The sequence below is a fragment of the Pan paniscus genome, chromosome 8 (assembly GCF_029289425.2).
Source record: "Pan paniscus chromosome 8, NHGRI_mPanPan1-v2.0_pri, whole genome shotgun sequence".
Taxonomy (NCBI): Eukaryota; Metazoa; Chordata; class Mammalia; order Primates; family Hominidae; genus Pan; species Pan paniscus.
In genome coordinates this window covers 25,954,121-25,967,050 of record NC_073257.2, presented here as the reverse complement: position 1 = coordinate 25,967,050, position 12,930 = coordinate 25,954,121, and the positions used below count along the sequence as shown (strand labels likewise).

Below are 12,930 nucleotides of genomic sequence, written 5' to 3'. Positions count from 1 at the left end.
CGGCCTTGGAGCCTTGAGCAGTCAATCAGTGGACACCCAGTGAATACTGTGTTTTAACTGAGTGATTTGAACAAGCCCAGCCATCCGGCGTGAGTGGCACATTCCTAATACCAGGACCAGATCAGCTGAAGACACCCTTCCATGGAAGCATTTGCTGCACGCTGTTGTGTTAAGCCATAGACATAATTCCAACTTCATGTTATTTGACTCTCAAGTAATGCTTCTGACCCTGGCTTCCTACCTGTGTATGGGTTCATATCTGAGAGCCAGAGGGGCAGGTGTCTGATCAATGAGCCTTGTGGAAAACAATGTATCCCCTCCATTGGTCACAGGACTCTACTGACTTCCCTCCAAAGGATATCTGAAGATTCTCTGCCCACAAAACCCAGGTACCCCCAAAAACCCTCTTACTGAAAAAGTTCAACCGAATGTTTTTTCCTCTAGTTTTGGGGTGGTCTGTGTTGATTAAATTCAGCAAATATTAGTGGAGTCTCTAGGTTGTGTAGGAACTTGACTAGGCCATGTATTCATTGACAGCACATATCCCAAAATGGCAAGGAAAGCCACATTCGCAGGCATAGGATGGGCCTGTGCTAGTGAACTTCAGAGCTTCAGAGCAACAGGAAAATTCAGCCGTGTAAGAGACACATTGCTTTCTCTGCCACTGAGTAGCTAAGCAACAGATCAATGGACAGATAAATCAAATGAGCTACATAGTGCAAAAAGACCTGCCTACATCAAGTTCTTCCCATACAGAGTCATTATATAAAAGAGATTTCTCTTCTTCTTTGGCTGTGTTTTCACATTTGTGAATTAAGAGAATTGAAATACGTGATCTCTGTTGTTCCTTCCCAATTTGTCATTCTCTGAATATCAGGGCACGCATATCAGCCTCATTCTTATCACCTGGGCCCAATCCCAGCAGATCCATGAAATCCTAATCATAATAGACCTCGCCTTCAAAAGGCCCTTCAGGGGAGCACCATGCCTTTCTAGCTGTGCTTCCCAAGTGCCCTCCCACCCTGGGCATCTGCACTGCCTGTCCTCCTGTGTCATGTGACACAGTGAGCTTTTATTATTTGAAAGCCACTCCCCTTGAAGTTTATATTCACCCCCAAGTGGTGAGTACGGAATGCCTTTGTATTTTCCTATCTGAAGTTGGAGATACGTTTCCAATGAGAAAAGTGAGCTCAGAGGGTGCTGGAAAAGCCTCATGGAACTGAAAAAAATGTCAAGGAATCTGAGAATGAGAAGGAACTTGAGAGATCCTCTAGTCCAATCCCTTCTTTTTATCCAGTCCTTTTATTTTACAGGAAAAAAAGCCTGAGGCCCAGAAACATTAAGTGGCTTTCCCACGGCCTCACAGCTGGTTGACGGCCTGGCCGGAACCCAGGTCCCTCGACTCCCAGCCATGATACCGTATAGCTTTCTCATACCTAAGCCAAAGCCAGCTTTTCTCTGCATGTTTCTTAAAGATCCTAAGAGATGATGGATGTGCTAATCCCTTTAGGAGTCCTCTTCACTGTCTCAGTCTTCACAATTAAAATGTTCGTCGTCAGTCGGCCCGGTTCACTGCAACTGAAACTCATTTCTTCGAGTCTTTTCTCAAACTTTACCCAAGGCTGTGAGGTCATAATGAAGAAAATAGTATAACACACCTGCAGATCTTTTCATTAAACTATTGATAGATATTTGATACAAATCACTAAGCAGCATGATAAATAAAAACGTTTATCATATAGAAAAGAGGAAAAGAGGCCGGGCGCGGTGGCTCACACCTGTAATCCCAGCACTTTGGGAGGCCGAGGCAGGCGGATCACAAGGTCAGGAGATCGAGACCATCCTGACTAACACGGTGAAACCCAGTCTCTACTAAAAAATATACAAAAAATTAGCCAGGCATGGTGGTGGGCGCCTGTAGTCCCAGCTACTCAGGAGGCTGAGGCAGGAGAATGGCGTGAACCCGGGAGGTGGAGCTTGCAGTGAGCCAAGATCGCGCCACTACACTCCAGCTTGGGTGACACAGCGAGACTCCGTCTCAAAAAAAAGAAGGAAAAGAAGTCTCAGATTGGTGCTCAAATTTTGCAGTAATAATATTAAGTAATCTTGATATTCACCTTGATAGTGTGTCTCTTGATTGCCTCCAAAGTAAAATCCCCATTCTTGTTGGCTTCTTTGAATGCAGTGCTGCTCCTAACACCCCTCCTCACATGTGCCCTTTAAGAACTCCACCTTTCTCGCATATGTGGTTTCATCCTTGAACCTGAGCCTCACTGGTCAGAACCACAGGATTGACCAAGGGCTCTGATACAGACTCTCATTATCCCATTTATCTGAGCTAGCAACAGTTAGTTCTTTTTAAAGATTCAACAATGCTTTTATTACTTTTTTAAGGTCTTTTTTCCTCCTTCCAAAGTTGTGTATTTGGGGGAAGGGCAGGGAAAGGGGTGTAAATGCTTAAGTGTTTCTATGAACCAGAAGTGACTAGGGTAGGGTTGCAGGCAGGTCAAATGACATTTGTTTGGATGCATTACATTTAAGCAACCTTCTGTTCATCAAGCTTTAGCAGAAATGGATTCACCTTCTGTAGTGCATCTATTTTATTTTCCCTTAACCCTATTCACGAAGCCTTTTTGAGCAACTACCAAGAATCAGCCCTGTGTTGGGTGCTGGTGTACAAATGCCCTCAGACTAGTGTGAGAGGCAGAAGGAATTACATAAATGCTACAGCACAGATGTGTGGAGAGGGGCTGGGGCTCAAGAAAAGCCACCCAGGAGCTGGGGACAATTTGCATTAAAAAAAAAGTATAGAGAAAGTGAAATCAAAACAGTGCTTTCTAAAATTTAAAATGGGGCTTCCAAATTTGAAATGGGGATGTTCATCTAGACTTAGCAATTGTCATAAATTGGCATTTTACATACTTTTAAAAAATTAATAAAAGTGTAAGGAAGAACATTTCAATTGCTTTTACCACCCACAGACAACCATTATTGGATGATTTTTCTCAAATGTTTCTCCATTTTATTTATTTATACGGTGGAGATCAAATATGTAAAATTTTGTTTCCTACATGTTTTTTTGATTTTTACCTAACAAGCATTTTTCCACTCTATGGCAAATCTTCATATGCATTATTTTAATAGCTGCATAATATTCTGTTTTGCAGGTAAATTATCTTTTAGGCCATTTTCCATGACTGGACAATATGTGGATATACTCTAATAGTAACACACATTCGTGGCCTTTCTCATAAAAAATCATTACAAATTTCCAATTTCTACAATTGCTCATGGAGGACAACTAAAGCCTTGGCTAAAAACTTAGCGACTTAAGTGTGAAACACAGACACCTCCCCAGTAAATTGTTCACTTGTCCAGAACGCCCACCTCCAGCCATGTCACAGAACCGTGTACAACTCTTCCTTAGAGAAGCGGCTGTCCGCCTTCATTTTCTTGTCTCTGTTGTAGGTAATATATTTGACACCAGGAGAGAAAACACGGAGGACACAGAACCAGGTTTCATTGCCTAGACTTTGATTTTAGTGACATTGTTCAGTGGCATATGTAACTTCCGTTTGAATTTCCACAAAGATCCACGTAGCATTTCAGGTTCCTGCAAAGTGTGGGTGTTCTGTGAAGTTTACCTGTCATGATTGAATAGTTTCATATACTTTCTTTGTAATGTGTGATAACCAAGCCTCCAATCTGGTATAAGATTTTTTAAATCATTTTTAGGGTTCATTTGTTACCCTTTAAAAGTCCAGCATATGATTCAGTGAGTTCATTGTCCATTATAAAGAAGTGGTTCTCTCTTCCCTGTTTTCATTCAAAACCTCAGTGTGAATATAGAGCTTTGAAACATATTTATTTTAATGTAAATTGCTTAGATGCAGTATAAAGGAGAATGGCTCTTTCCAGTGCTGAGAGAGCAGTTGTGAAGGCCAAGATTAATGAGACCTTCATCATCTTAGAAGATGAAAAAGTTGTTTTGGGAGATAGGATAGCTCTGACCTGTAAGATGAAATCATTCATGACGTCAGTGCCCCCCAAATAGCCATTTGTAACTGAGTAAGTGCAAATGACCTATGAGTTCTTAGGAAAGAAAAACCTTTCACCTAAGTTGCGTCAACACAATGACAAAATAACTAATTAAAAGGTGAGAAAACCAGTCAATTATCTACATGATACCTGACAGCCACTTTAACAGATGGTCTTAACGGAGTGCTACAGGGTTTTGGCACCATGTGGCAACTAGCTAAAAATGTACTTAATATTATATCATTTATTTGGTTCCTAGTATACTTGCCCTCCACTTTATATAAAACTAATTTATGAAAATCTGGATTTATTTTAAAAAGATACCTTGCCATGAAGGTATTTGTTTTATAGAAATATTTACCTCCAGATTTCTTTCTCTAATAAGATGGTGAATTTAAAACACTGTGTTATTTAGAAACACTGCATTTACACTTCATTTATTGTATAAAGCAAATTGCATTGAATCTTCGCCACTTGACCCAAAGGCCAAAAATTGGCATGAGAACAATTTGGACTACACATCACCAAACCCGGGGTTCTCACCTGTCCACTAGCAGTTCCAATGCCTTCCCCTAGCCCTGGATTTGGCAAAGCACAGAATGTTAAGAGCTAAAAGTTATTGTAGAGGCTACTCAGTCCCACCCGGGAAACTGAGGATGAATGAGGGTAAGTGGTTGCCCAGAGCCCGTTAACCCCTCCATGGCTGGGGCCCTGCCTAGAACCCGAATTCCCTGACTACCCTGTCCAAGGTATTCATGTCACATCACACTGAAACGCTAAACCTAGAGATAGGAGGGACCCTCTGGGATAAATCCCTGTTCCACCAAAGACCAGCCAGTCATCAAAGATGAGAGAAGGCATCCCTGTACTGTAACAAAAAGCTGGCTTTAGGCGTGGCTTGTAGAATCAATCTAACTACTAGACAAGTTACATCTCATATATGTGTGGCTTCTTTTTCTTCTTTTGGGGGGCTACAAGGAAGGTTTGGAGAAATTATTTCCATCATACCTTTTTGTTAGCCTTTTTCCATTTCTGGCCAGTAAGTAATCCCTTTCCTGACAACAGTCCCTTTGTTTTATCAAGTGGTCTGATGAAGTACTGCAAACCGCAGCTCTTGTGTTTTTTGCACCATGGGTTTTAAAATCCGTCCTCTGCCTCCCACAGGGAAATACTACCCAAGGGAAGGGAAAAGATTAATTAGTGACCTTTCGCCCTGTTAAAATAGGATGAGTATGTTGCTGGTCAAGGCAGAAACGCTAACTTCCAACTGTGGTCTGTTAAGAGATCTGCTGGGAACCTTCAGAAGCACTGCCTTCCAAGGCGGGGCCACAGCTTGGAGTGTTCAGCACTTGAGGACGGGTGGGGCTTGTTCAACCCAAAGATATGTGCAATGAATGGATCTACACATTGGAAATATGTACCAAAACTGCAACAGTAAAATCATATTTTGTAAATTAAAATTGTGTTTACTTACTGTGACTACTGTTCAGACTTTATTCAGAAACCTTTTTATAGGCTTTCTTAGCAAAAAAAAAAAATCCGTATCTATGGATAATGTCTCAATCTTCTGTATATATGTTTTATTAATATGTAAATATTTAGATTTTTTAAAATTACTATGTTCTTTAAAAAAGAAATCAATGCAAGCCTGGTTGTGAAGATGGTGTATAACATTGTGTTGTGGTATCAATTCCCAAGATGCTCTTTATGTCTGATCTGGAAGAATACAATAAATTACTTTAATTGAACGTGCGTGCGGATCTTGCCTGTGTGCCGGTCTTCCTGTGTTTATGAAGAGAAGTCAGTGCTGTTCATTAATTAAAAGGTATCATTAATACTCTGATGATCTCCCACAGAAGTTATATCTCCTGATGAAGTTAATTTTTAAAAATAAAGAGACCACCTAGATTGCTGCCAGAGTGAAAGGCGTCAGACTCTGGAAAGGCTGTGTCTGGCTGTTAGATCAATGGCTACAGCAAGTCCCACAGAAACACTTGAGCGTTAAGTACAGAGATGCTTGAAGCCTAATTTTAAATGAATTAGGTAGCTTTATAATCTTCACTTAAAAGGTTAAGCCCTGCTTCTATGGAAACAACACATCAGACGGACAAATCAATCTTCTCCGACGCTGAGCGGCTGCAGCCGCAGAATCGCTCGCTTCCCCTCTTTGAACACAGGAGGGCGCCACCCCTCGCCGGGCACCTGCCCCCCGCCGCCTCCCGCGGGCGTGCTCTGTCCCCTGCTCTGAGCGGGCCGCACCAGCGGGCTGGAATCCAGCTTCTTCGGAGGTTCAATTCAGGGTCTGACTCTGGGCCCCTGGTTTTACAGGCGCCTGGGACAGCTGTGAGGAGAGGCGGGCGGGTAGGGGCAGGAGCTGCTGCCTGGGAAGGCACCCGCACCTGGGCAGGGAGCCACCGGGCGAGCTGTTGCAAAAACAGATGTGGGCTCCAGCCCGTGAGCCTTGCAGGTGTCCGCGCTGCTCTGAAGCTGGAGTCAGGCTCCAGTCCTCGCCTCTGCCCTGATGCCCCCAGCTTCCTGGGGTCCCTTGTGTCAGGGACCCACGTCATATCTTTTGGCCCAAGGCCTCTGGGATGCCCTTGATCCCACAGGGCTGGCAGGGATGGGTGCTTCGAGGTATCCTGGCAGAAAAGCTCGAAGACCTCTCTAACCCAATGGCCAGGGGACCCCCATTTCGCCACAGGAGGCTCCCCTGGAAGACGCTTGCACACCTGCCTCAGTCGTCACCTCTCCTATCCTCCAGCCGCCAAACCCCCCTCCCCAAGGATCTGGGGACACAGCTGGCTCATTTCCCAGCAGCACCCGAGTTCAGCTGCACCATTTTACTGAACACCAACGGGCAGACACTGTGGGTGTTTAGGGCGACTGGTTTCGGGATAAAAGAGAAAAGAGGGGCGAGAGGGGAGGCGGGGCCAAGTCCTGGCACTAAACTGTGCTAGCCTTGCACCATGCCGAGGGGCTGGGACGGCGCGGGCAGCCGCGGAGCATCTGAAGGGAAAGGTGTTGATCGGAGTCCTATCTTAGGTCGATCCGCCTGGCTGAAGCAGGGAGCATTCGCAGGAGGGGTCGGGCTGAAGACAAGGGATCCCAAGAAGAGGCTGTTGGAAGGGGCTCAAAACCCACAAAGCCACGCCTGAGAAAGAATCAGCTCAGGCTGGAGGAGGGAGAATGTGTCAAAGCTGACACCAAGTTTCTGGCTGGGGAACCAGGAGGGGTGTCACTTGCACTCACTAAGATAAGGACACAGGGTGTGACGATTTGGAGGAGACAGGTGAGTTACTCCATTCATTCATTCATTCATTCACTCATTCATTCATTCCACAGGTGCTCATGGTGGGCCCTGCACTGTTGTGCCGGGTGGGAGTGCAGCGGTGACCCTAGTCTTGCAGAGCTCACCTCAGACAATGTCACAAGAAAAGGGACAGATGGCAGAACCCTGGGAGGAGCAGCATCTCGTGCTCCTGAACAACCTTACCAGAGAGAGAGCTGAAACAGGAGCTTTGTCCCAAACCAGCCAAGACTTCAAGCACCATTCATTCCTCATAACTCAGGTCTCAGCTACACTTCATCATCAGAGAGGGATTCGCAACTTTCCCACGCCAGGCTCAGCCAAGTCACGGTCTCTTACCCTTCACATCTCTTGCCTCTCTCTCTGAAATTATCTTGCTTATTTATGTGTGTGTGTGTCACCCATCTTTCCACTGGAATCTGAGCCTTGTGATGTCAGGCTGTTAAGATTTCAGGCCCTGGTGAAAACATGTTCAGGATGCCCTCTCTCCCCTTTGCCCAGCAAGAGTGGACTGATTAAAGTTGGACCTGAGGTTTCCATGAATATGCAACCGAGTCATTCTGACGACAGTGAGTCCTGGCCTCCCAGTGCTGCCAGTTCCCAGAAGTGACTCCCCTTCTCCCATCAGCCCAAACCCAGAGCCTTTATCACAGAACCCAAGATTGAGAGGAGGGTCAGGCTGGTTGGACAGTGGCCTTATCATGGGATGGATCAGGAGCCTTTTACAGCGCTCTCCTTTCCGCTGTATCCCATTGTCTTAGATCAGGTGGACTTGCCTTTTCCCCTAATACCGCCTCCTCAGTGCTCTTCTATAATTGGAGAAATTGTGTCAATAGATCGACCAAAGAGATGCAGGTTGTACTCCATGAGAATTTAATAAACGCTAGCGATTCAAAGCAACTTGAATTTACACAGATCAACTCCTATTATGTTTTGTAACCTCAAATGCGTGAAATTGATTATCCCCCCGAAAGTAATATATACAGATATGTGTGTATATAAATATTTATTTCTATTTTGTTATTGGTGAAATTAAAAAGAAGGTTTAAATGAATCACAGTTTAAAAAAAAAAAGAATGTTCTGGCCGGGCGCTGCGGCTCACACCTGTAATTTGGGAGGCTGAGGTGGGCGGATCACGAGGTCAGGAGTTCGAGACTAGCCTGACCAACATGGTGAAACCCCGTCTCTACTAAAAATACAAAATTAGCCATCCTGGTGGTGGGTGCCTGTAATCCCAGCTACTCAAGAAGCCGAGGCAGGAGAATCGCTTGAACCCGGGAGGCGGAGGTTGCAGTGAGCCGAAATCACACCACTGCACTCCAGCCTGGACAATAGAGCGAGACTCCATCTCAAAAAAAAAAAAAGAACGTTCTAGAAATGGAGCTTGGAGTGGGTAGTGCCCCACATGCTTTACACACACTGATATTCCAAATAGACCTGATAGTTAAAGGCCTTTTTAATTGTTTTATTTTTGGCCATTTTGGACTGTTCACTGAAACATGGAAAGACATTTTAAACCTAAACTTTGAAACTAAGCTACTTTATGATTTCTTTCAAATGCTTTCCAAAAGCGAAGCTGATACAAGCGCAATCAAAGGAGGAGTAGTCGGAAACCAGCTGTCTAGCCTTGCATTTGTGTGTATCCTCCAACACGGTGCCAAGACATTCAAAACATGGAGGGCCCTCCCCGTGAACTGGAGTGAAAAATGACTTTACACAGGAAATTAAGCATCCTAAGTTGTTTCACTGAAGTGGTGGCCCAGTTGCAGGTTCAGTTAGAAAAACTATTTTCTGCTATACTCTAGCAATGGAGGGAGAAAGAGAATACATTAAAATAGAGGACACTTACTCTGTGTATTATCAAATTAAGTACCCTCCAAAAATGATGTATTTCTAACCACTAGACAGAGAACATCAGAAGTGACTCAATTAGCAAAACCCAGGCTAACCTCGTCCCCCTCTGGTGATGCACACGGTAACGGTGCTCTGTCCTTCTGGGAAATATTTCACTAGTGTGAGCTATACCACCTTCTCCCCCTCCTGCCTCTCCCTGATGCTTCCTAGAACATGGACCGATAGCCACAGGCAGCTTTGACTCTTGTTCAGATTCCGTGTTTGTTTTTATCATCATACCATGCGGTGTTCCAGTGCGTTTGTCCTTCCTACCTGCCCCCATTAATGTTGCCTGGCAACCTTAACCACAGCCCGTTCCTCCCGTGCCTTGCCCCAGTGGGACCGGTTCACTAGTCATGGCACAGTGGACTTATTTTAAATGTTCGACTGACTCCCGGACACTGGCTGGACACTGATTTCTAGCCAGGAGCCTGCGTGCACCATGACCCTGTCGTTATGATAGCATACAGCTTTAGAAAGTAAACGCTCTCTGGCCGGGCATGGTGGCTCACACCTGTAATCCCAGCACTTTGGGGGACTGAGGCGGGGGGAGGATCACAAGATCAGGAGTTCAAGAACAGCCTGGCCAAGATGGTGATACCCCGTCTCTACTAAAACTAAAAAAAATTAGCCAGGCACAGTGGCAGGTGCCTGTAATCCCAGCTACTCAGGAGGCTGAGGCAGGACAATTGCTTGAACCTGAGCAGCAGAGGTTGCAGTGAGCTGAGATGGCGCCACTGCACTCCAGCCTGGGCGACAGAGTGAGACTCCATTTCAAAAAAGAAAAGAAAAAAAAAAGTGAACACTCTCAAAGACCAAGAGACAACTTTTGATTGGAAAGCATCCAGTGACTTCAGGGGTAGGGATGAGGAGGTGGCGGAAGCTGGCGAAATTAGTCGAAGCCATTGGAAAGACTGAATGCAGGTGTGTTCATCCATTTTCACACTGCTATAAAGAAATACCCGAGACTGGGTAATTTATAAAGGAAAGCGGTTTCATTTACTCACAGTTCCACGTGGCTGGGGAGGCCTCAGGAAACGTACAGTCATGGCAAAAGGTGAAGGAGAAGCAAGCACCTTCTTCACAAGGGGGCAGGAAACAGAAAACGAAGGAGGAGCTGCCAAACAGAAAACCATCAGATCTCGTGAGAACTCACTCACTATCACGAGAACAGTTTGAGGAAACCACCCCATGATCCAACCACCTCCCATCAGGTCCCTCCCTTGACACGTGGGAATTACAATTCAAAATGAGATTTGAGTGGGGACACAGAGCCAAACCATATCAGCAGGAGAAAAGCCCCTCCAAAAAAATGCTTTAAAAAATGTGAGAGAGTGGTTGAGTGCAGTGGCTCAATCCTCTAATCCCAGTGCCTTGAGAGGCCAAAGTAGGAGGACTGCTTGAGGCCAGGAGTTCAAGACCAGCCTGAGCAGCATAGCGAGATACCCATTTCTTTTTTTTTTTTTTAAGACAGAGTCTCGCTCTGTCACCCAACCTGGAGTGCAGTGGCATGATCTCAGCTCACTGCAACCTCTGCCTCCCAGGTTCAAGCAATTCTTCTGCCTCAGCCTCCCAAGTAACTGGGATTACAGGCATGCGCCACCACACCTGGCTAGTTTTTGTATTTTTAGTAGAAACAGGGTTTCACCATGTTGGCCAGGCTGGTCTCGAACTGTTGACTTCAGGTGATCCGCCTGCCTTGGCCTCCCACAGTGCTGGGATTACAGGCATGAGCCACTGCGCCCGGCCAAGACCCCGTTTCTTCAAAAAAAAAATTGCTGGGCGGTGGTGTGAGCCCGTAGTCCCAGCAACTTGGGAAACTGAGACAGAAGGATCCCTTGAGCCCAGGAGGTTGAGACTGCAGTGAGCTATGATTGTAACACTGCACTCCAGCCTGGTTGACAGTGAGCCCGTCTCCAAAAAAAAAAAAAAAAAAAAAAAAAAAAAAAAAAAAAAAAAAAAAAATCTCTAAATAGTATGTGCTGCTTTTGCATTGAGAAGGGAAAGTTTTTTTTTTTTTCTCAATATATACTAGTATAGAAGAATATTGAATGGCATAGAGGAATGTTCATGATACACTTACTGTTACATAATATGTTCTGCCTGCTCGTATTTTTTTAATTTCAAAAACACTTATTTTTATAGTTAGTTGTGATTGTAACTACAGACTAATTGCAGCATCCAAAAACTATGTACCAATAGCTGCCTACAGCTTTAAAAAGGTATAGACAATGTGTTAATTAACCAGCGCCTGATCCCTTTTTTTCCTTTTTTTTTTTTTTTTTTTTGAGACAGAGTCTTGCTTTGTTGCCCAGGCTGGAGTGCAGTGGCACGATCTCAGCTCACTGTAACCTCCGCCTCCCGGGTTCAAGCGATTCTCCTGCCTCAGCCTCCTGAGTAGCTGGGATGACAGGCACGTGCCACCACGACTGGCTGATTTTTGTATTTTTAGTAGAGACGGGGTTTCACCATATTAGTCAGGCTGGTCTCAAACTCCTGACCTCGTGATCTGCCTGCCTCGGCCTCCCAAAGTGCTGGGATTACAGGCGTGAGCCACTGCGCCCAGCTGCCTGATCACATTTTTAAGAGCAGTATTTACAAGCATGTACAGAAAAAAGAAGGAAGTTGTTAACAGTGGTTACCTCTGGCTGGTAGAATTGCAGGTGATTTTTAAAAATTATATGTTTTAAGTATTCTAAAATGAACACGTATCATTTACTAAAAAAAAAAAAGAAAGGTAAAGGAAAAAACTCAGTGGCATATGTATCAGTATATATGTAATGCTTACTGCTTGGATACTGTTATGAAAACCTGAAATATCTTGAAATATAACAGGCTTCTCATGTATCACATAAACTCCAATGAAAACTTCAGCATCCAGCTCCTTGTTACTCCCATAATATGTACATCAAACTCATTTACAGAACTCTGGAGGTTAATGCTTTACTTTGAAGGAAAAAAATCACTCTGAAGCTTAACAGCAAAAGGATATCCTCTCTGCAGTTTGAAAGGAAACTGGAGACAGAGCTTTATAAAAAATGCATTAGTTGCAAGCCGAGAAGAAACCCATCTGAGGTGTGAGTGCATTGGACACATCATTTCAAAAAACAATACAGCCAAGGCCTTTGGAATTTGGAGAGAAAGACTAAGAAAAATAAAATGTGGGATGGGTTGCTGTAAACAAGTCCAAGAACCTAACGAGTTCAGGCCACGATGGTGCTCTCGTATGCTTCTTCCTGATCTATGCAGTTTTACACAGACCTGGCAGGTGATGTGCTTTGGAGAAACAGATTTGCAACTCTCAAGCCATGTATAGTGTCAACTCCCTCTGAATACTGTCAAACACATATCAGACTTGCATTGCAAGTTGGACACTGCTCCTTTTTTTGAGTTTTGCTCTTGTTGCCCAGGCTGGAGTGCAATGGCGCGATCTTGGCTCACCGCAACCTCCGCCCCCGGGTTCAAGCGATTCTCCTGCTTCAGCCTCCTGAGTAGCTGGGATTACAGGCATGCACCACCATGCCTGGCTAATTTTGTATTTTTAGTAGAGATGGGTTTTCTCCATGTTGGTCAGACTGGTCTCAAACTCCCCACCTCAGATGATCCGCCCGCTTCAGCCTCCCAAAGTGCTGGGATTACAGGTGTGAGCCACCACGCCCAGCCACTGGGCACTGTTCTTAAGCTTCATTCC

The 12,930-nt window shown here is 44.8% G+C and overlaps 1 protein-coding gene across 14 annotated transcripts in view; it reads left to right on the top strand.

Moving 5' to 3' along the window:
* The window catches only part of BEND7 (BEN domain containing 7), a 94,013-nt gene extending 81,323 nt beyond the window's left edge, over nucleotides 1–12,690 (top strand). For 5 of the 14 annotated variants that reach the window (XM_034929980.3, XM_034929979.3, XM_063607263.1 and 2 more), the window contains one exon: nucleotides 3,469–5,786. In XM_034929980.3, the coding sequence (XP_034785871.1) occupies nucleotides 3,469–3,530 (62 nt within the window). In that variant the 3' untranslated portion in view covers nucleotides 3,531–5,786. Of the gene's footprint in view, nucleotides 1–1,313; nucleotides 5,787–7,380 lie in introns of those variants that run through there. The other 9 variants (XM_034929985.3, XM_055092425.2, XM_034929982.3 and 6 more) reach the window with 4 other exon arrangements.
* Nucleotides 12,691–12,930: the final 240 nt, after the last annotated feature.